Below are 24,150 nucleotides of genomic sequence, written 5' to 3' on the forward strand. Positions count from 1 at the left end.
TGGCTGAAGTACAGTGTCATGATCATGGTTCACTGCAGCCTTGACTTCCCTGCGCTTAAGGGATCGACCCACTTCAGCCTCCTAAGAAGCTGAGACTACAGGCGTGCACTACCACGCCTGGCTAATTTTTTTGTATTTTTAGTAGAAATTGGGTTTTGCCATGTTGCCCAGGCTGATCTTGAACTTCTGGACTCAGGCAGTTTGCCTGCCTCGGACTCCCAAAGTTCTGGGATTACAGGCATGTGCCACCACACCCGGCCCAGTTTTTCTTAATTGTCATTTTGCACTTTTCTTACTACTCGTTGTAGCTGAATACATTTTCAAATGTTGACAACTTGACAAGCCATTTGTATTTTCTTGACCATCCTTCTACTCCCTGTTCCTGTCCCTTGCCCAATTTTCCATGAAGTTGCAAATATTTTTCTTACTGATTTATAGGACTTCCTTCCTTTATATATGGAGAATTCTTATTGATTTATAGGCGTTCCTTTGTATATGGAGAAAATCAGCCCTTTATACTATGTAATTCAAGTACTTTTTCCTAGTTTGTTTTTGGCTTTGCACTTTTTTAGTTTTTTCCCCTTATGGCATGTAGCATTTAGGTCATGCTTAGAGAGATCTGCAATTTGAGAACAGTTTTACTTTTTTTTTTTTGGAAACAGAGTCTCACTCTCTCACTCTGTTACCCAGGCTGGAGTGCAGTGGTGTGATCTCAGCTCACTGCAGCTTCCGCCTCCCTGGTTCAAGTGATTCTCCTGCCTCAGCCTCCCTTGTAGCTGAGATTATAGGTGTCCACCACCATGCCCAGCTAATTTTTGTATTTTTAGCAGAGCTAGGGTTTCACTATGTTGGCCAGGCTGGTCTTGAACTTCTGACCTCAAGTGAGCTGCCAGCCTCAGCCTCCCAAAGTGCTAAAATTACAAGCATGAGCCACCGCGCCTGGCTGCAGTTTTAAAAAATCTTTTATTGTCTTCTAGAACTTTATGGTTCGTTGAAAACAATCTACATTTACTCAAGTAATATTGGGATCTAATTTTATTTTTTCTAATAATAATCAGTAGTAATGATGCACAGCTATACAAGAATAAAGAGCCTTCCAGTAGATTAGATTTGGTGCCATGCTGGCCAAGTGCGGTGGCTCACGCCTGTAATCCCAGCACTTTGGGAGGCTGAGGAAGGTGGATCACGAGGTTAGGAGATCGAGACCATCCTGGCTAACATGGTGAAACCCATCTCTACTAAAAATACAAAAAACTAGCTGGGTGAGGTGGCAGACGTCTGTAGTCCCAGCTACTCAGGAGGCTGAGGCGGGAGAATGGTGTGAACCTGGGAGACGGAGCTTACAGTGAGCCAAGATTGCAATACTGCACTCCAGCCTGGGTGACAGAGAAAGACCCCGTCTCAAAAAAAAAAAAAAGAAAGAAAGATTTGGTGCCATGCTGTTGTAATCGACCTTGCTATGACTATTCACAGCTGAATTGCGTCATGAGCTTTGTGGCTCATGTATATACCATAACTAATTTTCCTTTGTCGCCTAGTTTTGTTTTCCGAGGAGTTAATAGTTATCTTGCGGCCGGGCGCGGTGGCTCAAGCCTGTAATCCCAGCACTTTGGGAGGCCGAGACGGGTGGATCACGAGGTTAGGAGATCGAGACCATCCTGGCTAACACGGTGAAACCCCGTCTCTACTAAAAAAATACAAAAAACTAGCCGGGCGAGGTGGCGGGCGCCTGTAGTCCCAGCTACACGGGAGGCTGAGGCAGGAGAATGGCGTGAACCCAGGAGGCTGAGCTTGCAGTGAGCCGAGATGGTGCCACTGCACTCCAGCCCGGGCGACAGAGACTCCGTCTCAAAAAAAAAAAAAAAAAAAAAATAGTTATCTTGCTTTTCCTTTGCTTCATTTTCCATGTACTTATCTAATTGATTCTGAAACTCTCACCTGTTGCCTAAATCGCCTTTTAGTCTCTTCAGATTAATCGGATCATTAGATATCCTGTTTCATCCTTGAGAGACCCTTGTCCAGAAGTCTTCAGCCTGGGCCAGGTTTCTCACTGGCCTGATCAGTCCAGTGAGATCTCCCCCACTGTAATCTGGGGGGGGTGGTGGTCTCCCTTTCCTCTATCACGTTATGTAGGATGTCTGTCCTGGACAGCTTCAGGGATCTCCCCATGACCCTAGTCATCCCCTTTACTTCTCTTTCTTGAAATCTGTTTCCTGGAGCTTGTCTTCTGATTTCTCTCTCTCTCTTTCTCTCTCTGTGTGTTTGTGTTCCCTTCATTCTAGTGGAGCCCTTCCCAAAGTGTGTGGAGTGATAAATGCTTTGAGACCTTGTGGATTTGATAGAAGATCAGAAAACAGGATCTTGAGCTGACAGGCTGTTTAAGAAGTAGTTGAAATGTTCAGGTGGCCTATATACTTCCTGCTGTGGGCAGGGGGGATCAGCTCTCAACCCCTACTGCACTCACCCAATGTGGTTCGCAGTACAGTCTTCGTTTAACTCAGTGTTGGTGTGTACGTCATTATGACTGTGTGGACGTGTTCACTGCTGAGCCAGATAACGCACTCTGATAGTTTTCTTAAAAAACTGTGTTTTTGTTGTTGTTGTTGAGATAATTCATTTTTTAAAATTTGATTTTTCTGTGTATCCATTGCTAATAACTTGAACCGACCTATCAGTTTTCTCTCAGCTAATTTGTACTGATCTCTAAGCCATATACAGCCATTCAGTTCCCCCATCACCCTTTTTCCTGGTGCTTCACCTTCTGTAGCACCCCCATCCTTCAGCTTCTATCTGAATGGGTTGTACTCTAGGCCTAGTTCACAACCATCATTTAGGGCCTTGCCTTTACTCTTCTCCTTTCTTGGACACGCTCTTTTCTGGATACCGTATCATCTCATTTCATGACTTACTGCATTGTTTTGGTAGAACACATACACCAGTAGCTTTCTCAGAAAGGTACAAGGAGCTACATTTCTTTTGAATCTTTAACATGTAAAAATATCTTTGCTGGGTGCAGTGGTGCATGCTTGTAATTCCAGCTACTTGGAAGGCTGAGGTGGGAGGATTGCTTGAGGCCAGGAGTTCAAGACCAGCCTGGGAAACATGGCAAGACCTTGTCTCTTCTCTTGAAAGAACAACAATAAATAACAAAAAAATTTAAGGCATGCTTAGATTTCCTTGATAATTTTACTACATACAGAATTAAAAATGGAAACTGCTGTCCTTGAAATTTTGAAGATATTGCTCCGTTGTCTTCTAACATACTTTGTGTTTGATTTAATTTTTTCTTGTTCTCTCTGGAACATTTTAGAATCTTAAGAAGATTTAAAAGTGTCACAACTTCTGTCATGTATCTCTGTGTAGATCCTTTTAAAATTATTTATGCTGGGCATTTTGCTTTCTCCATTTAGTCTGGAATCATCGTCCATCAGTCTGAGATATTTCCTAAGTTAAAAAAAAGTTATTTAAAAAAAACTTCCTATTATTTATTAGGGCTTTAGGAAGATTCTCTACTTTCCTACCTTTAAAATTTTCCATCTAGTTACGTTTTGCTTCACTTTCTATGAGATCTCTTCAAATTAATCTTTAACAATAGAAATACAACTTTCAATTATCCATATTGTCAGTTTTGGGGAACTGTTGACCTTTCTTCATAGCATCTCTTCTTGTATTTTGGAAGAGATTCTTATTCTCTCGGGGAATAGTCTAGATTTTAAAACATTTTCTTCTGCTCCCTAGAATGTCTGCTTTTTTTTTTTTTTTTTTTTTTTTGAGACAGAGTCTTACTCTGTCACCCAGGCTGGAGTGCAGTGGCGTGATCTTGGATCATTGCAACCTCCGCCTCCTATGTTCAAGCAATCCTCCCACCTCGCCTCCCAAGCAGCTAGAATTACAGGCACGCACCACCATGCCTGGCTAATTTTTGTTTGTTTGTTTGTTTTTTTGAGACAGAGTCTCGCTCTGTCACTCAGGCTGGAGTGCAATGGCGCGATCTTGGCTCACTGTGGCCTCCGCCTCCTGGGTTCAAGCAGTTCTCCTGCCTCCACCTCTCGAGTAGCTGGGACTACAAGTGTGTGCCACCATGCCCGGCTAATTTGTTGTATTTTTAGCAGAGATGGGGTTTCGCCGTGTTAGCCAGGATAGTCTCCATCTCCTGACCTTGTGATCTGCCCGCCTCAGCCTCCCAAAGTGCTGGGATTACAGCCGTAAGCCACCACACCTGGCCTAATTTTTGTATTTTTAGTATAGAGACAGGGTTTTACCATGTTGGCCAGGCTGGTCTCGAACTCCTGACCTCAAGTGATCTGCCCACCTCAGCCTCCCAAAGTGCTGGAATTACAGGTGTGAGCCACCGCACCTGGCCATCTACGTGTTTTTAGAAGGCTTTCTTTCCTTCTCTTTGTTTTGGATCTGACTTTCATTTTGCAGGCTTTCCTTGAATGTTTACTGATCTTTGGCAGATCCAAGGTACTTAAAATCAGGTTGGAATTTTTGTGCCTGTGGATGTGTCAATTGCTGATTTTTCTTTAAAATGATGAAGCAACAACTGGTCTTTTTTGTCAAAGGAAGCCCTCAAATATCAGTATATGTGCTCGTTGAGATGGTCCTGAGAATAATTCGACCAGCCCTGCCTGGGACAAACCTGGATAAGCTATTCTGGAAGCAGGATGAAAGAAGGGGACTGTGGGGGTTCCCTGGTACAGTAAGTAGACTGATTCTTTCTCAGTTCCCAACACCTCGTGCCTCATTTTCAGCCCTGAATTACACACACCCTCTTTGTCATTGTGCCTGGCGTATGTGAGTTTCTAATTTTCCTGGTTCAATGTCCTTGGGTAATAAACTTTTTTGGGGTTTGGGTAGGTGGGAGAGGGTTCCTGGGTGCAAAGGTCTAGCCTCTTCGTATAGTGACTTGCACCCTCTGTTTCCCACACCCTTCTCCCTCCCATTCAGCGTGAGCCTCCTGGGCTTTGGACTATTTTGTTGGAATTCTCTGAGGATCACTTATGATACAAATCATCACAGACCTCTCTCTTGCTTTCCATCACCCACAAGTCAGTAGAATGTTGTATCTGATCTTGTTCCTGCTGCTATAGTCCTCTTAAAGTATAGTTACTGTCATTTTTATAGGATTTTTGGTGTTGATGCAGGCATGTGGTTAATCTGCCACGTTCAACTGGAAGTCCACTTTATTTTACCAAGGTATAAAATAAGATGATTTAAAAATTTACTGTAATAGCAGTAATCATACCAGAGCTGCATTGTTAAAAATTATGCAAAATTGTTATTTTCTAAGGGTGCAGATTCAGTCAGATATTCACAGATTAGTCTAATTTATATGACTTGTTTAAAATCCCCCTCCCCATCAATGAGGTAGCCTCTGAACTCGTCTGAGAGTGTGAATGACATTTTTGAATTGACCATTCAGACTGCATGTATCTGCGCATGCGCTGGGTCACATTTTGAATTGACCATACATCCTGCATGTATCTGCGCATGCGCTGGGTCACATTTCTCTATCTCATTTTCTTCCCTATCACACAGAAAATCACATTCAGCCTGATGTTTGGTTTTAAGTCTAACTGCAGATGTTGTGGCGCTCTGGGGGTGTCTTCCAGCCTCACATCAGTGCAGCAGTTCTCTTCTGGATGGTAACAAAGAGAAGATGTCACCGGCAATGCAGGGCCATGGAAATCGGCTGTTCTTTTGCTGTGCTCTGCTGTTTGTTGGGCGGGGTGAGAAAAAGTATGAGAATTCTAGTTCTGATTAGCCGTGAATTAGACTTTTCTCTGTGGGAGTCCTGCAGACACCAGGGTGTGGTGACTGATTTCATTTCTGCTGCTTAGGGAGGTCTTGGTGGCTGTCGGCACAGAGTGCTTGGAAGGCAGGAGAAACTGGCAGGACCAGCAAGGCTCTGAAAATAGGGCGTCATGGGGGTTGGCACGGCGACCGGGACTGGTCTCCGGCAGTGCCACTGAGCGGTTATGTGACCAGCTAGGTTTCTGGTCTCCTTGACCCCCTTGGAATTTCCCCATGACCTCACCTCCCCAGGGGTTGTAGCCAAAAGAATGAAAATCACAGAGCTGCCTCTAGCATAGCACCCTTAAAATGCTCAGCTATGAAGCAAACAGTTCCTTAACAGACAGGAGCAGAGAAAAGTTACCTGTTAGCCCTTAACCTGCCTGCTTCCTGGTTTCTTTTAGACCTTGGGCAAGTGTTATAGTTTCCATATTTATTTTTTGGAAGTGAAGAAGCTGGAGAGAGAAGGAAGTGAGTTAATAACCAGCTTTTCCACAGTGCTGACTTCTGCATTTCTTAGTACAGGATTTTGCCAGGCCCTTGACATTCGTTTAAAGGAAAAAAGAATTCTTTCTCCTTGAACATCTGTGCAAATCAGTGGGAGTGGGAGTCTAGAGCCCGTGGAGAGTGTGAGATAACTTAGCACATTTCTGAAAGCTAGGATGAGAGACAGCAGATCCATGTTATTGTACTGCAATGGCAACAGCCCAATAGCAAAGGCAGACCATTGAAATGTGCCAAAAAGATGCATTTGTAGTGCAGTATAATCACATTTTGAAAAATGTACAGTAGATAAGTGGGGAAATATGCGTTCTGGTTGCTTCATAAATAAAAGTAGTTAAGGATGTCTATCATTCTCATGTTTTTTAGTTCCAGCATTGAATATGTACTTACAAAAAGGCAAACCTAATTCACTGAATCAGTTTGGCACAGAGCTCTTTTCAAATTCAGCATCATTTCAGTGCATTTCAGCTTTATACATAGCTCTCAGCCAGGAAATCTCAGGTTTAATCAGGTCATTTGTTCTTGAGAGTTCTGTCCTTGCAAAACAGGAGAGGAATTTTTATGGGCAGTTGGCACACAGAAAAAGTAAACAACAAAATGTTCCTGTTTTCTTCAATTTTAGGTGGTACTTATGAAAACTCCTTAGAAGGAATTTTGTATATTTCAGGATATTAATCAATCTGGGTAAAATGTCTTCAGGTTTTGATTTTCATGTACTCTAGGTTTTTGCCTCTGCCTGGAGTCTTTGGAATCCTAGGGGGTTTGTGACCTTGGAATGCAGGCCTGTGAAGCGTTTTCAGGATTTCAGAAGGCCTAACCAGAAACTCGCAGTCATGGGGAGAGGGATTGGAGCTGCCTCCGTAAGTCCAGCAAATTAATGAAAACATCAAAGCATTGTTTGGTTTTGCCAGATTTTTCTCACGTTGCTCATGTTGATTCAGAAGGACTTACTGACCATTAGGTGTGCCTTCAGTGAACAGAAAAAAGGTCAAGTCAGTTGTTGCTTAACTATAGCCTGGCTGATGTGTTCTTTTGACAGGAAGGATAGGGGTTGGGGTGTGATGTGGTAGGACCCGATCCAGACAGGATAAAGTGCCGGTAACCACGGTGCTAACTTTGAAAGCCAGCTGGCCCCACACTGCTCTTCACTTCCCCAGCAGTGTGCTGTGTAAGGTGGTGTGGTGCTGATGGGAGATTGTCCTCATCCCTGTTCTCCGCTATTTCAGCAAAAGTCTGTGAGGGGTTGCTCCAGCGTTGTGACCTTGGAGTGTGGTGATGGGAAGGACTCAGCTCCCAGGGAATGTGTGCACTCCCTGCGGTCCTGCTTGCTTCTTTCCTTCCAACTCCAGAATGTTTATTTCATACGTTAATATGAAAAATACACAGAGAAAAGACTGGAAGGAAATCGGCCAAAATGCTAGCAGCTTTTGTTTACTCACTCTGTTAGTAAACCAAATTGCCAAATTCAGCAATGCTTACCAATGATCGCCTTTCTGCTTAATTTTGCAAATGATCGATCATGAACCTTATTCTGTCATTTAAAAAATGGAATAAGAACTATGTATCTTAGTGCGTATTTGGAATGTTTTCAAAAGGTTGGTGACTTGGAGCACTTATTGACAAGGTTCACGAGTGTAGCTGAGTCCATCGTCTATGAGGGGGTCTAAAACACACATGAAGCATTGTAAAGAAACTCAAGTGAGCCTTGCGAGGAAAATGCTGGAGCCAGAGCTTAGAGTTTCTGCTTCGGAGTGCCTGAAAGTTTCATATTTCTTCTTTTATGCAGGTTCCAAATGTTTTTGGAAGGCTTGAAAGTGAATAAAATAGCCCTTTGACAGAACTGACAAAAACGGAGGGACTTAGGGGGAGGGCCCAGTAAGTCATTGTACACAAGCTTTGTGTTGTTAGCTTTGGCAAGGACAATTCTTAGAGAAAGCTCTATGTGAAATGCCAGAATTAATGGCTCACTTTTATGGGGCACTTGAACTGTCTGCCTTGTCGACTATCAAGCTGCCATTTTCCCTGCTCGAATTATAATAATCAATATGTTTACAGCACATACTATGTGTCAGGCACTGTTCTAAATATGTTAGTTTTTGCTTCAAAACAACCCTGTGAGATAGATACTACTACGTATGAGGAAACTGAGGCACAGAGAAGTAAAGTAACATACCCAAGGTCATGCAGCTGTAAGTGGTAGAACCATGACTTGAATCCTATCTCGCTCCTGGATCTGTGCCTTCAACTACTGCTCTGCTTTTGCCTGGAACCTGGCCATGGTGGTGGGTGGGTGGATGGGTGTGGTTCAAGGTGAAAATCAAATGGAAAGTTTTGCTGAAGTTCGCTCTGCAGCAGGTGCTTGGATAGCCGACTGCTTGGAAGTTTGGTTTGACTGACTTTTCACTAACTTTTTATTGAGCTACCTGTTGGCCATTAAAAAACAGGAAGTATGTGAGACATGGTTTCAGTCTTCAAGGAATTCACAGCCAAAGTTGAGATATGAGATAGGCTCTCATGAAAATTTACATAATCTGTGTCAGTTCCTTGTGAGGAACTCAGGGTGGATCTGTTGGTATTTGTCTTGGGAGAGGAATATGTTGCCATTTTAAGTGAGAGGATGTTAACATCAGCCAAACAAAATCAAATCCAAACTTCAGCGTGGATATTCTTCTGTCAACTCCTCTCCTCCTTGGTTCTTAACTGATATACTTTATTTGCTCTTTTGCTAAATCTTGAACCCTATCCTCTCCACTCCCTCCCAGTCTTGGTTCCATCATTCCTTCCTTCTCTGGTATCTCTTAGCTTTTTTGAAAAAAAAAAAAAATTAAATTATAGTACAAAACATAAAATTTAACCATTTTAAGTGTTCACTCATATTAACTATATACATATTGATGTGTAACAGAGTTTTATAAAGTTTTCATCTAGCAAAACTCAAACTCTGTACCCATTAAAACGACAGCTCCCCACTCCCGCTCTTTCTAGCCCCTGGCAATCACCATTCGACTCTTTTTATGTGATTTTGACAACTCTAGTTACCTCAGTGAAAAATCATACAGTATATTTGTCTTTTTTGCACTTAGCACAGTGTCGTCTTCAAGGTTCATTCAAGTTGTAGCATGTGATCCTTAAAAGGATCCGTTTAAATCTTTAAAAGGATTTCCTTCCTGTTAAGGCTTAATAGCATTCCATTGTGTGTATGTATCACATTTTGTTTGTCCATTCATCCATCCATGGACACTTGGGTTGTTTACACCTCTTGGCTTTTGCAAATAATACTGCAGTGAACATGGGAGTGCAAATACCTCTGAGATCCGGATTTCAATTCTTTTGGTTACATACTCGGGCATGGGATTGCAGGAAGACTGTCATCTCTCTCATCTTATTCAACAGGCTGCTTCTCCTCAGTGTCCAAACAGACTTGAGTCTTTCTCATCTCTTTTTGTTGTTCTTTTAAAAGAACAACACAATTTATTTTTAAATGTGAGAATTATGGGAAACCTAAGCCATGGGAATTGGACCCTCACCTGGGTCTTCTGTGAAATGGGAATTGCTCCCACCTTCCGCAACCCGAAGCTTCTGCAGTTTTGCCATCAGTTCTTTGGCGGGGTTAAAGATGCCACCGGTTGACTGGTCACAGACATAGCAGCGCGGGGTGGCCCGGAAATGCTCCAGCGCGCAGCTTTCGCAGAAGTAATGCCTGCACTTGGTGACGACTGGGTTTTGGAAGGCCTGGCGACATATGAAACACCTGAATGGTATTTCCTCTTCCTCGCTTTCTACTTCATGGTTTTCATCCTGGCAGATACCGTATCGACCCTCTTCAAGCTCCCGTTCAATCTCCCACCCGTGTTTGTAATCGGAACGGTCGTGGAGGAATTTGCAGCTGTCCCCGAAGCCGCAGAAACCGGTCTCCTTGTAGTCCTTACAGATGTCGGGCTGGTAATCCCAGCGCACAGTGGCGCGCAGGTGCCTGGGCGCACGGATGGGGCCCTTCCTCGCCATCCCCGAGAAGGAGTTGCCCATGGACGTGTCCCTGGGCTTCAGGTACCTCGGGTAGCTGTTGATTCCCCGGTAGATCTGGTCGTGCTCCCGGCCCCACAATGCCTCCTGGACCCGCTGGCTGCGTTTGAAGATGGTCTGCGTATGGTGCTCCTTCTCGGTGTCCCGCTCGAAGTCAGCGGTGGCCCCCATGTCCTCCGGCCCCACAGGCTTCGCCGAGCGGGTGGACCTGTACACTATGCCGAGGCTCTCAGGCGCTGCCTCCTCGCCCCTCCGGTCGCCGTGAGCCACCTTCTGACAGCTGTGGAGGCCCCGGGGCCTCGGTGCCACCCGCGGGGGCCGAGCCACTGCATCGCCCTCGTCCCCGCTGCCGCTGCTCTCTCCATGCTCAGAGTCACAGGCCGGGCGCTTTCTGAGGCCTGCAGCCCCTTTCCGCCCAGGCTTTTTGAAGAGGAAGGTGCATACCTGGTCTGCCTGGTCGGCCGTCCTTCCTGGAGAAGGTGATGCTGCCATGTTTGAGTCTCAGGCTCCAAACGGCCGTGGCGTGCGTCGCCCTTGCGTCCCCCTTGCGTCACTGCACGTGGGGCGTGGGCCCTCCCAGTCCTAAAAAGCAAAAGCAAGTGAAAGAAAAGCTTCTCCTAGGCCAGTCGCGGTGGCTCACGCCTGTAATCCCAGCACTTTAGGAGGCTGAGGTGGGAGAGTCACCCGAGGTCAGCAGTTCAAGACCAGCCTGGCCAACATGGCGTCCTTACTAAAAATATAAAAATTACCTGGGTGTGGTGGTGGGCACCTGAAGTCCCAGCTACTTGGGAGGCTGAGGCAGGAGAATCGCTTGAACCCAGGAGGCAGAGGTTACAGTGAGCCAGGACCACGCCACTGTACTCCAGCTTAGGAGACAGAGCGAGACCCAGTCTCAAAAAAAAAAAAAAAAAAAAAAAAAAAAAAAAAAAAGCCTGCATCTGCCCTCTTTCCCTCCCTTGATCTGTCTCCTGGCCCTCAGATGGATTCCTTGAGAGAGTCATCTTCACTTGCTCCTCAGCTCCCTCGGTGCACACTCATTTCTCAACAGATTCCTGAAAGGCCACGGGTGGAGTCAATCCAGACCATAGCGAACCCGTGGTGGTCATCCTAAAACACAGGCGCTTGAAATGTGTATTTAAAAGCAACATGCGCAGTGCAGAAAACAAAAACAAAGATACAAGCAAAAAGTAAGACGCCTATAATGCCTCCCCTCAAAGATAACAACGTCAACACTTTTGTGTCTCTTCTTTTCATCTAGCCTTTATTAAAAGACTGTCATATCACGCTGCACTTGTGGTTGCGTAGCCGGCTTCATTTTGAAATAAAAGTAACACATGTAAACATTTAAAAAAATATCATCAAGCACTTATTGTACTGGAAATCGGCTGTCCCCTGCCTGGCCCCTCCACACGCCAATTCCTCGTACCTAAGATAATCATTTTCAATTTTTTTTTTTTTTGAGAAAGTCTCGCTCTGTCGCCCAGGCTGGAATGCAGTTACACGATCTCGGCTCAGTGCAACCTCTGCCTTCCAGGTTCAAGCAATTCTCCTGCCTCAGCCTGCTGAGTAGCTGGGATTACAGGCGTGTGCCACCACACCCAGCTAACTTTTCTGTTTTTAGTAGCGACAGGGTTTCACCATGTTGACCAGGCTGGTCTGCAACTCCTGATCTCAGGTGATCCGTCCACCTCAGCCTCCCAAATTGTTGGTATCACAGGCGTGAGTCACCACAGCCGGCCTTCAAATATTTTCAACCCTTTTTTTCTTGAGTTTATCTTCAAGTTGTGAAATAATTCATTTATATAATGTAAATGGATTCCAGTTCTTATTTAGTCAGTGCATGCCATAAAGTGTTACATGCAATTTCTTTTTCTAATTTAGGTTCTATCTCTTTACTTACTAGAATGGAAGATGAGATTCAGCTCCCTTGTAGTGCCCCCAAAACACTGGCTACTGTGGGTTGAGAGAGAAGTTGTGTGGGTCTCCCTTCCTAGACACCAAGGCATCCTCAGTTGGAGGAAATGTGATGAATAAGCTTACAGTGTAAAGAATAATTCGTCATTTGTCAGTTTCCTCTTGGAATAGTAATTCTAGATTTTTCTTCAACTGTTAGATCCCATCTTTCATGTTGGAAGCTTGTCTAAAATACTTGGTTATCTCTAGCTGTTTATACTTAAGAGTGAGGTGCCTAAAAGCTGGCTGGAATGCACTGGTATTGTCAGACTTATACACCGGATCGTCCTTTGTGTGATTCAGTTGGAAACCGTCTTTTTTCTTGGGGACCCCTAGATGTTGGTGTCCGTATTAGTCTGTTTTCACGCTGCTGATAAAGATACACCTGAGACTGGGCAGTTTACAAAAGAAAGAGGTTTAATGGACTTACATTTCCATGTGACAGGGGAGGCCTCATAATCCATGGTGGAAGGTGAAAAGCACGTCTCCCATGGGGGCAGGCAACACAAGAGAATGAGAACCAAGGGAAAGGGGTTTCCCCTTATAAAACCTTCCGATCTCATGGGATTTATTCACTACCACAGGAACAGTATGGGGGAAACTGCCCCCATGATTCAATTATCTCTGATAATTGGGTCCCTCCCACAACACAAGGGAATTATGGGAGCTACCATTCAAGATGAGATTTGGGTGGGGACACAGCTAAACCATATCAGTGTGCATAGGTCTTTTCTGCTGGGTTCTGAGTTTCTACAGAGAAGACTTATCTCACATTCCACTGTGGAGTGTGATCTTTGCTGCCAGAATTCTATGATAAGAGCTGTAGAAGTGGGCTGGGAAGGGAAGGCCTTATAATTTGGAGTATAAACTTTGACTTAATCCCTCATTTTCAGTACAGCATCTGATTCCCACCTTTGGTTGTTCCTGGGCCCTTTAAGCATAGGTCCTCTTGGATTCAGCCTCCACAGAAGAGATATCTCCTGCTTCTGCCAGGCTGGGGAAAGGGTAGGTGCCTGGCTGCATGTGGTGGGAGATTGTGTTAGTTTTGCATTGCTATAAAGGAATGTCCGAGGCTAGGTAATTTATAAAGAAAAGAGGATTAATTGACTTGTAGTTCTATAAGCTGTACAAGCAGCATGGCATTGGTATCTGCTTCTGGTTGATGGCCTCAGTAAGCTTCCAGTTGATCATAGTGGAAGGCAAAGAGGGAGCAGACTGTGTCACATGGCAAGAGTGGGAATGAGAGTGGGGAGGGGCCACACACTTCTAAACAACCAGATTGTGAACTCAGAACAAGATCTCACTTATCACCCAGGGAATGGTGCTAAAGCACTCATGAGGGATCCACCCCCATGATCCAGTCACCTCCCACTGGGCCCCACCTCCAACACGAATCACATTTCAGCATGAGATTTGGAGGGAGCAAACATCCAAACCATATCAGAAATTTTTCACATTCTCAGCCAGTCTTTTTGTGTGGAGCCATATCTGTTTCCAGTGGTATGTGATTCTTGCAGTTCCTGGGATTTGTCTTGAAATTGGCGTGCTGCTGCTTGTCATCTCCCTCTGCAGCCTTCAGTTTCAGCCTTCTTCCAAGTTAGTTGATATTTTTCAGTTCACTGTCTTTCTTCTAAAATATTGTTGATGTTCTTGTTTTCTCTGGTGTCTCTTTCTTCTGGCTCCTTTGGTGGGAATCTGCCTTTGTAAAGTAATGTTTATCATTTTAGTGGGATTTTGGGAGGGAATAGGGCTGAATGCCTGAGTGCAGTCCGCTGTGTTGAATGAGGAATGTTAGTGAGCTGTCTTCACTTGATAAGTATTTTCCCCTGTTCCTTAGTATTTCTCCATAATGTGCATTTTAATGCCTGCATAATGATCAATTGTATGATTCTATCATGCATTATTGTCCTAATACTCTGTTGTTAGATTATGTGTTCCCTCATTTATATACCTTTCCCTGTCTTTACATTTGTTTTCTTAGGTTTGATTCCTACAGAATTAGAGTTTAAGCATTTTCAACTTTCTTTTTTTTTTTTAAGACAGAATTTCGCTCTTACTGCTTTCTGAAAGAGTTGTATTGTATGTACATTCACCAGACATGCGTGAGTATGGCCATTTCATTGCAGATAGCACTTCTCCCTGCTGGTTTAGGACCACATGTACCTACTAAGTCAAGGAAAAAATTGGGATGAACCAAATGAACTTCAATAATTCTGTCAGCTCACATGTTATGAAGCTTGACTGTCTGAGGTCACATCCTGGCTCTGTGACCTAGAGCAAATGACTTAACTACCCTGGATTTCAGTTTTATCCCCTGTGAAGTGGGGAATAAAAGGAAAAATAATAAGTGAATAGACTTAGGTTTAGATTTTTGCCTGGCTGGCAGCAATGAAGAAGAGCAAAAGCAATAAAGTCAATTTCTTAGGTAGTAATGATAGGATTGTTCTTTATCATTAAAAAGTGACTTGTTTGGGAAGAAGTGATACATTTTTATTACAAAAAAAAAATACAAAAAAGTAAAAAGAAGAAATGAAAAACCTCACCCTAAATCTTACCGTTTAGAAATAATATTAATTAATTAATTTATTTTTTGAGAGAGAGTGAGTCTCACTGTCACCCAGGCTGGAGTGTAGTGGCGCAATCACAGCTCATTGTAACCTCAAACTCCTAGGCTCAAGCGATCCTCCTGCCTCAGCCTCCCAAAGTGCTGGGATTATAGGCATAAGCCACTGTGCCTGGCCAATGATGTTGGTAACATTTTGCGAGCCCTGTCTAGAACTTGCCATGGGCATGGGATCTTATCATACATGGTATTTAATACTTAAAGGTGTAAAATAAAATACTTTAACTAAAGCAAAGGAAAAGAAACTAAAGCAAGATAGAAATGCTGACTTCATTGCAAGAGAGATTAGCGCTATCTTTTAAAAACTAAATTTATGACAGAAGATGATAAATGCTGAAATTAGAATAATTTCTCATAAACTATGAATTTATGAGACACTCTCCTTTGAAAGCTAGAAAAAAAAAATTAGAACTGACCTATGCTGTCCCTCTTTCCCAAGCTCCAAAATTTTATCAGTTAATTATGAATTTTACAATGTGAAGGATTGTAACATTTCTATTCTATTCTAATAATGCCACAATTCCCATAGGTCTTTGACTTAGTTCTCTTTTAGCATAGATTCAGAACTTATTGCTAGTCTTTTTACTGTGTTTTTACCATGCCTGAGTTTAAAATTTTGACTTGTTGGTTGGTTCATTGTTTTATTTATTTAATCGATTTTATTTTTTGAGACAGGATCTTGCTCTGTCACCCAGGCTGGAGTGCAGTGTTGCCATCATGGCTCACTGCTGCCTCACCCTCCTGGACTCAAGTGATCCTCCTATCTCAGCCTCCTGAATAGCTGGGACTTACAGGTGCATACCACCACACCTGGCTGATTTTTGTATTTTTTGTAGAGATGGAGTCTTCCCATATTGCCCAGGCTGGTCTCAAACTCCTGGGCTCTAGTGAGCTACTGGCCTTGGCCTTCCAAAGTGCTGGGATTACAAGGGTAAACCCAGTGTGGTCGCACCTAGCCACAGTGTTTTATTTAGAGAAGCCCTGGTAGGTACTGTGTTCCTTGAGGTCTTACACTTAAGGATAGCTGTTTCTTGCTTTTATATTTGAAGGACAATTTGGCCGAGTACCAAGGTCTTGAGCCCCACGTTCTTGCCCTCAGAATTTCTTAGACATTGCTCCCTTTCTTTTTTAGCACTGGATATTTCTGGAAGAGAAAGCTGAGGCTGGGTTAATGTTTCTTTCTTTTGCACATGACTAGCTTTTTCCATTGGATGTGCCCGTGAGGTTCTCTTATTCTTTTTGAAGTTTAGAGTTTTACCAGCATTGCGTGGTCATTGGCTGTTCTATGTCACTTTCTTGGTACGTCCTATACTATAATATCTGTTGATTCAAGTCTGTCTTTGTATCAGTAAAATTTTAAGATCCTTTAATATTTTTGCATATATTTTGAATGGTGCTCACTTTTTGGGAACCACAGTTGTTAGGTTTTATCTCCTTTGTCTTCTAAATCTAGCATCTATTCTTGTTATCATTTGTGTGTCTTTGTTCCTTTTTAGTAATTTTGAGTGATTTCCTTGTTTGCTCTCTGCTTCTGTTTACAAGAGCTTACACTATGTTTTATTGCAGTTGTGTGGCTTCCATTCTGGATTTTTTTTCTAGTCCATTTATTTCTTCAGCTCCATCAGTCCATTTAAAATCTCCTAGATTGATGACAGTTAGTTCTTTGGAACTTCCTATCTAGTCTCTGAACCCCCCATTTTTAGAAGGACCATTTTATCTTTGATATTTTTGAGACAATGGAGGACTATTTTTTCTGAGCTCTTAGTCTGTTACCTTTGTTTTTCAGGCCCAGCTTCCTGGTCATGGGACCTGTGCATCCACATAAGGGTCCACGCTTGGACAAATGCTCCCCTGTCATTGTCTTGAAATTGTTAATAATTTCTGAACAGCGGGCACTGCATTTTCGTTATGCAGCAGCTTCTGTTGATTATTTTTACAAATGCACCTTATTATCTGCCTTTGCCTGCGTTCTTATTCTGTGGTCACTCATCTTTGAATGAGGCTGAGCTGTCTGCCGCAAAAACTGGCGTGGGGTATGTTGAGGACTGAAAGGCAGGGGTGGGGAGTGTTGTGAAACCTGCTCACACTCTCTGCCTCCACTGTCCTTCGAACAATTGTGTTATTTCTTTTACCTTGAGAATAATCCTCCTTCAGTTTTTGACTTTTAGGAGGCTTGTGTGTCTCACAGCCAGTCCCCATAGGGCCCCTGCTCTCTGAGCCTAGACTTGGCATATGGTGGGCGTGGCGGTTATTCTCCCAGGCCCTTTCTTCACCCTCACTTTCCTTGTTAATCCAGGCCAGGTCATAGGTATTAAAAATGACATCCACATGGTTTCTCCTTCAGTTCCACTTCCCAGTCAGATTTTAACTTTTAAAATACTTGAGACAGGAAAGCAGTGTCAGACCCAAAGAGCCAGGAAGCAATTTTTTTTTTTTTGAGACAGAGTTTCACTCTTGTTGCCCAGGCTGGAATGTGGTGGCGAGATCTCGGCTCACTGCAACCTCTGCCTCCTGGGTTCAAGCGATTCTTCTGCCTCAGCCTCCCAACAAGCTGGGATTACAGGCGCCTGCCACCCTACCCAGCTAATTTTTGTATTTTTAGTAGAGACGGGGTTTCACCGTGTTGGCCAGGCTGGTTTCAAACTCCTGACCTCAGGTGATCCACCCACCTCGGCCTCCCAAAGTGCTGGGATTACAGGCATGAGCCACTGCACCTGGCCACCAGCAAGCATTTTAATGTGTCATTTTAAAGTTCTGTGTTAATAAGGGTGTAGGAGGTTATTTGATTTTTGGAGAATTGTTCATACTATATTAACATGTAAAGGTGCTTTATAAAACAGTATGTGGAGTGTGATTCGCCTATTGTTGCTTCTTAAGGAAGTACGACTCTACATTACAAAATATTTGGAGGGAAAAAATACCAAAATGTGATTGCCTGGATTCCTAACGTCCATCCTGCTTCCGCCTTTGGTGATGGCGTGTAGCAGTGGCCAACTCCACAGCCTTTACGTTTTCTCGGTGATCCTGTGCTCTAAGAATTTGGGAGGGACTTGTTTTTAAAAGGATTGTTTCTAGTACTGTGTCTGCTCTCTTTTGTGGATTAAAATAAATTCATTCTGATGTTTTGGCAAATACTTCCAAGTGTATTTTAAAATACATAATTTTATTGACAAGATACTTTGAATAGGGAAGAACCAGTTTCACGACCAGCTCTCTTGAAAACCAAAAACAAAACTCTTAATTCATAGAATTTGCCAGTTTCCATGGCGTATATATTTCCACCATGGCCAATTGCAGGCTGCCAACGTGACACACCATTGCACGCAGAATTAGGAAGAAGTGTGCAGTAGCACATTCCTATGTAGTATGGTTACCATCCAGATGCAGCAGACAAAACCTCACAATCACAGATAGATAAAAGTAAAATGTAAAATAATTAGGAAGTGATGATTTTTGAGTATTCATTACTTCTGTAAAATTTATGCTTAATAAATATTGATATAATTTATTTTAATCCATGTCTTTATTTAACAACTGACTGGTAAAAATTCCTGAAAATTTAACAGAGGGTCCCCATGAGTTGATACAAAAGCAGTATACCACTGGAAAGAGCGCTTGAAGTTTTCAAAAGGGCTTAACAGGGCAAGTCAAGAAAGTGAAGCATGCAGGCGTTGGGATTGGTAAGATAAAGCTCTCTGTGGTTGCTTCAGGTGTCGTTTTGCCCTAGATCTTTATTTTGAGGGGGCTTGCTTTTCTGTTTAAGGTTCCTTGTGATCAGAACACCCATAGAAGACTTGGGGAGATAAGCAGTGCTCTGCTCTTCAGTATGTAATTTTCTTGGCATTTGAAATGAGATGATACCTTTCTTGATACCATTCCTGAGAAGCAGCATAGGTTCCTTTAGAAACTTTTTAATATATCCCAGGTGATTTTGATTCTGACAATTATTCAGTCTTTTTTTTTTTTTTTTTTGGCCATGGTGGTAAAATATGCATAAAATTTACTGGATTTGTTTGTTTTTTGACACGGAGTCTTGCTCTGTCACCCAGGCTGGAATGCAGTGGCAGGATCTCAGCACACTGCAACCTCCGCCTCCTGGGTTCAAGCAGTTTTCCTGCCTCAGCCTCCCAAGTAGCTGGGATTACAGGTGCGCACCACCATGCCCAGCTTATTTTTGTAATTTTAGTAGAGACGGGGTTTTTCCATGTTGGCTAGGCTGGCCTCGATCTCCTGACCTCAGGTGATCTGCCTGCCTTGACCTCCCAAAGTGCTGAGATTACAGGCGTGAGCCACTGTGCCCAGCCACATTTACTGTTTTGATCATTTTCAAGCATGCAGCACAGTGGTATTGAGTGCGCTTACATTATTGTGCAACCATCACCATCATCTATCTCCAGAACATTTTCTTTTTCTTTCTTTTGAAACGGAGTTTCGCTCTAGTTGTCCAGGCTGGAGTGCAATGGCGCGATTTTGGCTCACTGCAACCTCTGCCTCCTGGGTTCAACCGATTCTTCTGCGTCAGCCTCCTGAGTAGCTGGGATTACAGGCATGTGCCACCAAGCCCAGCTAACTTTTTGTATTTTTAGTAAAGACGGGGTTTCTCCATGTTGATCAGACTGATCTCGAACTCCCAATCTCAGTTAATCCACCTGCCTCGGCCTCCCAAAGTGCTGGGATTACAGGCGTGAGCCACCACGCCTGGCCCTCCAGAACATTTTCCATCTTTCTCCCTCTCTGCCCTGCCCCTGGTAACTCTTCTACTTCCTGTCTGTCTGAATTTCCCCTGTTCTAGATATCTCATGTAAGGAGCATCATACAGTAGTCATCCTTTTGTGCAGTCACAATTTCACTTAGCATGATCTCTCTTCATGCTTCATGTTGTAGCATGTGTCAGAATTTCCTTCTTTTTAAAGGCTGCTTAATAATCCATCGTATGCATATCCCACGTTTTGTTTATCCATCTATTTGGTGCTTCTAAGTTTTGGCTATTGTGAATAAAGATGTTATGGACCAGGCGTGGTGGCTCACACCTGTAATCCCAGCACTTTGGGAGGTCAAGGTGGGCATGTCAGTTGAGGTCAGGAATTGAAGACCACCTTGGCCAATGTGGTGAAACTTCATCTCTACTAAAAGTACAAAAATTAGCTGGGCGTGGTGGCGTGTACCTATAATCCCAGCTACTCAGGAGGCCAAGGCACAAGAATCGCTTGAACCCAGGAGGTAGAGGTTGTAGTGAGCCAAGGTCGTGCCATTGCACTCCAGCCTGGGACATGGAGCAAGACCCAGCCTCAAAAAAAAAAAAAAAAAAAAAAAAAAAAGGCATTAACATGCACATACAGATATATCTGTTCAAATCCCTCCTTCCATTTCTTTTGAGTTTATACCCAGAAGTGGAATCGCTGGATTCTATGGCAATTCTGGATTTAATTTTTTGAGGAATTGCCATTCCATTTTCTACAGCTCATTCATTATTTTTTGACCTGGAAGCGAATGTGTCTTTCCAAAATTATTGCACTGACTTGTATCCCTTCCCTTGCAGGTAGAATGTCTTTCTGTGAGCCACCTCTTTGGTGATGGTGTTCTTTCAACATATCTCATATTTGAATGTTTACATTGCAATGTGATACCCAATTAAGAGTGGAGATACTGTCACATAAGGCATCGTATGATAAGTGACGGAAGAGAAACACAAGATGCTTTGAACTCCCAAATAGAGGGGAATGGGAAAAGTTTCATGGCATTTGAGATAATTTTTGATAAAGGAGCAGAATATTGGCAGGTGGAGCTGTGGGGGAGGAGGATCCAGGCAGTGGTAAGGAAGGGGGCTCTGTGTCCTGGGGAGAAATAGAGGAAGCCCTGGAAGGTAAGTTCATGTCACCTTACAGGGTCTTGAATGTCAGGCGAAATAACGTATTCAGCTTCGCAGGTGATGAGAGCTGTGGAAGGCTTTCAACAGGAGAGCAACATGGTTATAGCTGAGTGGAAATCATTTTAATCTAAAAGTTGCTGGAATACCATATGGAGCTGGAAATTATAGCTGCAGAAACCATGTGGCTGTTGAAATAATCTAGTGGAGAGGGCTGTTGATGACATGTACATTTAGTTATCTTATTTTCATTTTCCTCTTGTTGATGTAATTTCTGTGACCAGAGTCTTGTTCCATTTTAATTTGTAAAGCATGCTGTTCAATATGACATGTAATAAATGTTGAACCCAACCCTCTCTGGGGTGTCAGTCCAATCATTCAGACAACTATTTTGACTTGAGAAAAAGAAAATGAAAGTCCTGAGGGAAAGTGTTCACATTTGCTATTTTAATCTGGGAGAGCAAATGTTCTTAGAGCTCTGCGGTCCCTTGGATTGGGTGCAGTTTGCTCTGCTGAGCGTGAGTTGGCAGCCCTGCCCGCTTGAACATGGCTGCTGCTCATCGTTCAGGGTAAGTGGACTCTTCTGGTGGGGCCGAACACCCCTCGCATTTGGGCAGCACCCATGTGGGCCTCTTGTTCACGGGACTGTCCTGAACAGAACAGTTTCTGTGAGAAAGAAGCCTTCATAAATATTTGTTAAAAGAAAGAAGTTTCAGGCTGGGTGCGGTGGCTCACACCTGTAATCCCAGCACTTTGGGAGGCCGAGGTGGGCGGATCACGAGGTCAGGAGTTTGAGACCAGCCTGGCCAACATTGGTGAAACCCTGTCTCTACTAAAAAAAATTAGCCAGGTGTGGTGGTGTGTGCCTGTAATCCCAGCTACTTGGGAGGCTGAGGCGGGAGAATCGCTTGAACCCTGGAGGTGGAGGTTGCAGTGAGCGGAGATCACACCATTACACTCCAGCCTGGGTGACAGGGCGAGACTCTGTCTCAAAAAAAAAGAAGTTTTCTAGATACAAAGGAGAGGCTAAGATGTCTTAAGGCTTAAAGTAGTGCCCTTGTGCCTTGACTGCTTCCTGGGCTGCCCAGGCTGACCTGCGGGTCCCCTGTGGGCCTCACTGTGGCTCTAAGGAAGGCGGAGTCTGTGGTGTCCACACCCCCTGCACTCTGAAGGACCCTCTTTCCTTGAGAGACATCCCTGCGAAGTCCTCCTTCAGAAGTGTTTGGGGCGTGAAACGCATGTCCTGCACATCCAAGGCTCACCACATGGGCCCAGGCTCCTTTCTCTCATTGACACCGATTGACCTTATGTGTGCTGAGGGCAGTCTTTGGCCCTGGACCCAGGATGTTTCTGAGGTTACAACTCCAAGTTGGTGGCAAACCGATAAGGCCCATGGAGGCTCGCCAGCTCTGCAGGTCTCAGACGTGCCTCAGGGCAGGAGAGTGCGTTTCCTTCTCTCCCTGTCGTGTGATGCAGGCCGCTTCCCATGATGTCCCCAGTGAATGGCCTGGATTGGGGTTGCCTGATGGGTGCTGGCCGGTGGGAGTGTACTCCTTAACAAGGAGGAAGAGCCAGATGTGCCCAGTGGCCAAGAACATGAACCCATGCCCCTTTGCAGGGCTTCAAGTAGGTAAGGCAACTGGGGCAGATTTCTTAAGGCTGTGGTCAGAAATGAGTACTTTTTTTTTTTTTTTTTTGGTCATCATAAAGCAGTACAGGAAGAGCACTTAAAATATTTTTTAGGCCTTTAATTTAGAATGCATTCTTAAATGAATGTTCTTTGTCTACTTAAATTACCATGGACTCTTTCAGGCCAAGTTCACAGAAGATTTTTTTTCATTTTTTGTGCCATACTTTGGTTGTTGTAACAAGCAGACAAGAACAGCTTTTTTATTGTTGTTTGTTTTTTTGGTTTTTGAGTAGTTGGGACTATAGGCGCCTGCCACCATGCCCGGCTAATTTTTTTTTTGTATTTTTTTTAGTAGAGATGGGGGTTTCACCGTGTTAGCCAGGATGGTCTCAATCTCCTGACCTCGTGATCCGCCCGCCTCGGTCTCCCCAAGTGCTGGGATTACAAGCGTGAGCCACCACACCTGACCAAGAATAGCTTTTGATGATGAGAGAATCATTAAAGATTCTGTTAAGAAACCTGGTATTAAAATGAGCAGAACAGAAAGGGATTTGAGTATATGATAAATTAGTTAACCAGATTGTGTAAATTGGAGGAATAGAAACTCCCTAACCAACCCAATATGTATTCAAATTAAATACGTATTTGAGAGGGAGAATATTTACTTATTGTTGCCATGCATATTATAGAACCTTCTCAAGTCAGGCATCATTGAATTTTCAATTTTAAAACTAGTTTGAGGCATAATGTAATAAATCTGTTTTGCATTTTTATTTTCAGTTCCCCAGGAAAGATTTCAGATCTAGATAGTGTATTCTCACAATTTCAGGAGCAACAGTTGAGATTTGTGATTTCTGTTAACCAAAGCCTTTTGGGTTGGCTCTTCTTGTTGAAAAACTTAATTAAAAATTCTTTTTTACTGCTTATTTAAAAAATTTTTACCTTTTTCATGTAAGTTCTCTGTCTTCAAATTATACCGTGTTTCCTTTACTAGAAATGTCTGTATTTAGTGACCGAAGTTTGCCCTTGTCTTCTGTTCTTGGCCAGTTGCCACTGTCCCTCCCCCTCGTCCCTGCACCTTTGGTTCTCTTGACCCTGTCTGTAATGGCTTTATATTAACTTTTCTCTTTTTGAGCTGATCTGCTGAAAAATTTTAATGGTGGTGGGATTAAAGAGATCCCCACTTCTTTGTCATTTCCTTTTAAAAATATTTTACAATTTTCTCCTTTTCTACATGGTTTTTTTGCATCAATATAGGAACAATTATGGTGCAAACCTTTTACAACGAACTTTATTCCTGTGTTGTGCCTCCACACTACCAGGGTAAATGGCAAACTCTGAAAAATTCCCTCTCTCTCAGGCTATTGTTTCTAGAGATACATTCATTATAAATCAGGAAGCTCCTACCTCGAAGTCTTTAACTCTGTGTATGTTTATTTTGTGCTCTCTCCTATCTTCCAAACTATTTAGAAGCAAAATCAAGGTTGACTGATAGGAAATTTGCCAGGTCCCTTTCCTTCCCAGCTGGGAAATGGGTAATAAGCATCAGATGATATTTCTTTTTATTTACTTATTTTTTATTATCTTTAGAGACAGGGTCTCGCTCTGTTACCAAGGCTGGAGTGCACTAGTGCAATCACAGCTCACTGCAGTCTCAGCTCCTGGTCTCAATCCATCCTCCCACCTCAGCATCCTGAGAAGCTAGGACTATAGATGCATGCCACCATGCCCAGCTTTTTAAGTTTTTTTTTTTTT

At 43.4% G+C, this 24,150-nt stretch overlaps 2 protein-coding genes across 4 annotated transcripts in view; one reads left to right on the top strand and one right to left on the bottom strand.

Annotated features, from left to right (window-relative positions):
* FARP1 (FERM, ARH/RhoGEF and pleckstrin domain protein 1) overlaps positions 1 to 24,150 on the top strand; it is a 303,375-nt gene that overhangs the window by 23,422 nt on the left and 255,803 nt on the right. The gene's annotated exons all lie outside the window — the stretch shown is intronic.
* Positions 9,802 to 10,840, bottom strand: RNF113B (ring finger protein 113B). Its single transcript, XM_003919498.5, has one exon. It carries the CDS (start codon positions 10,813 to 10,815, stop codon positions 9,802 to 9,804), a length of 1,014 nt encoding a protein of 337 aa, XP_003919547.3. The 5' UTR covers positions 10,816 to 10,840.

This window comes from Papio anubis, chromosome 15 (genome assembly GCF_008728515.1).
Source record: "Papio anubis isolate 15944 chromosome 15, Panubis1.0, whole genome shotgun sequence".
NCBI lineage: Eukaryota > Metazoa > Chordata > Mammalia > Primates > Cercopithecidae > Papio > Papio anubis.

Excerpts from the sequence above, each read along its gene's own strand:
- RNF113B (XM_003919498.5), bottom strand. The coding sequence starts at position 10,815 with ATGGCAGCATCACCTTCTCCAGGAAGGACGGCCGACCAGGCAGACCAG.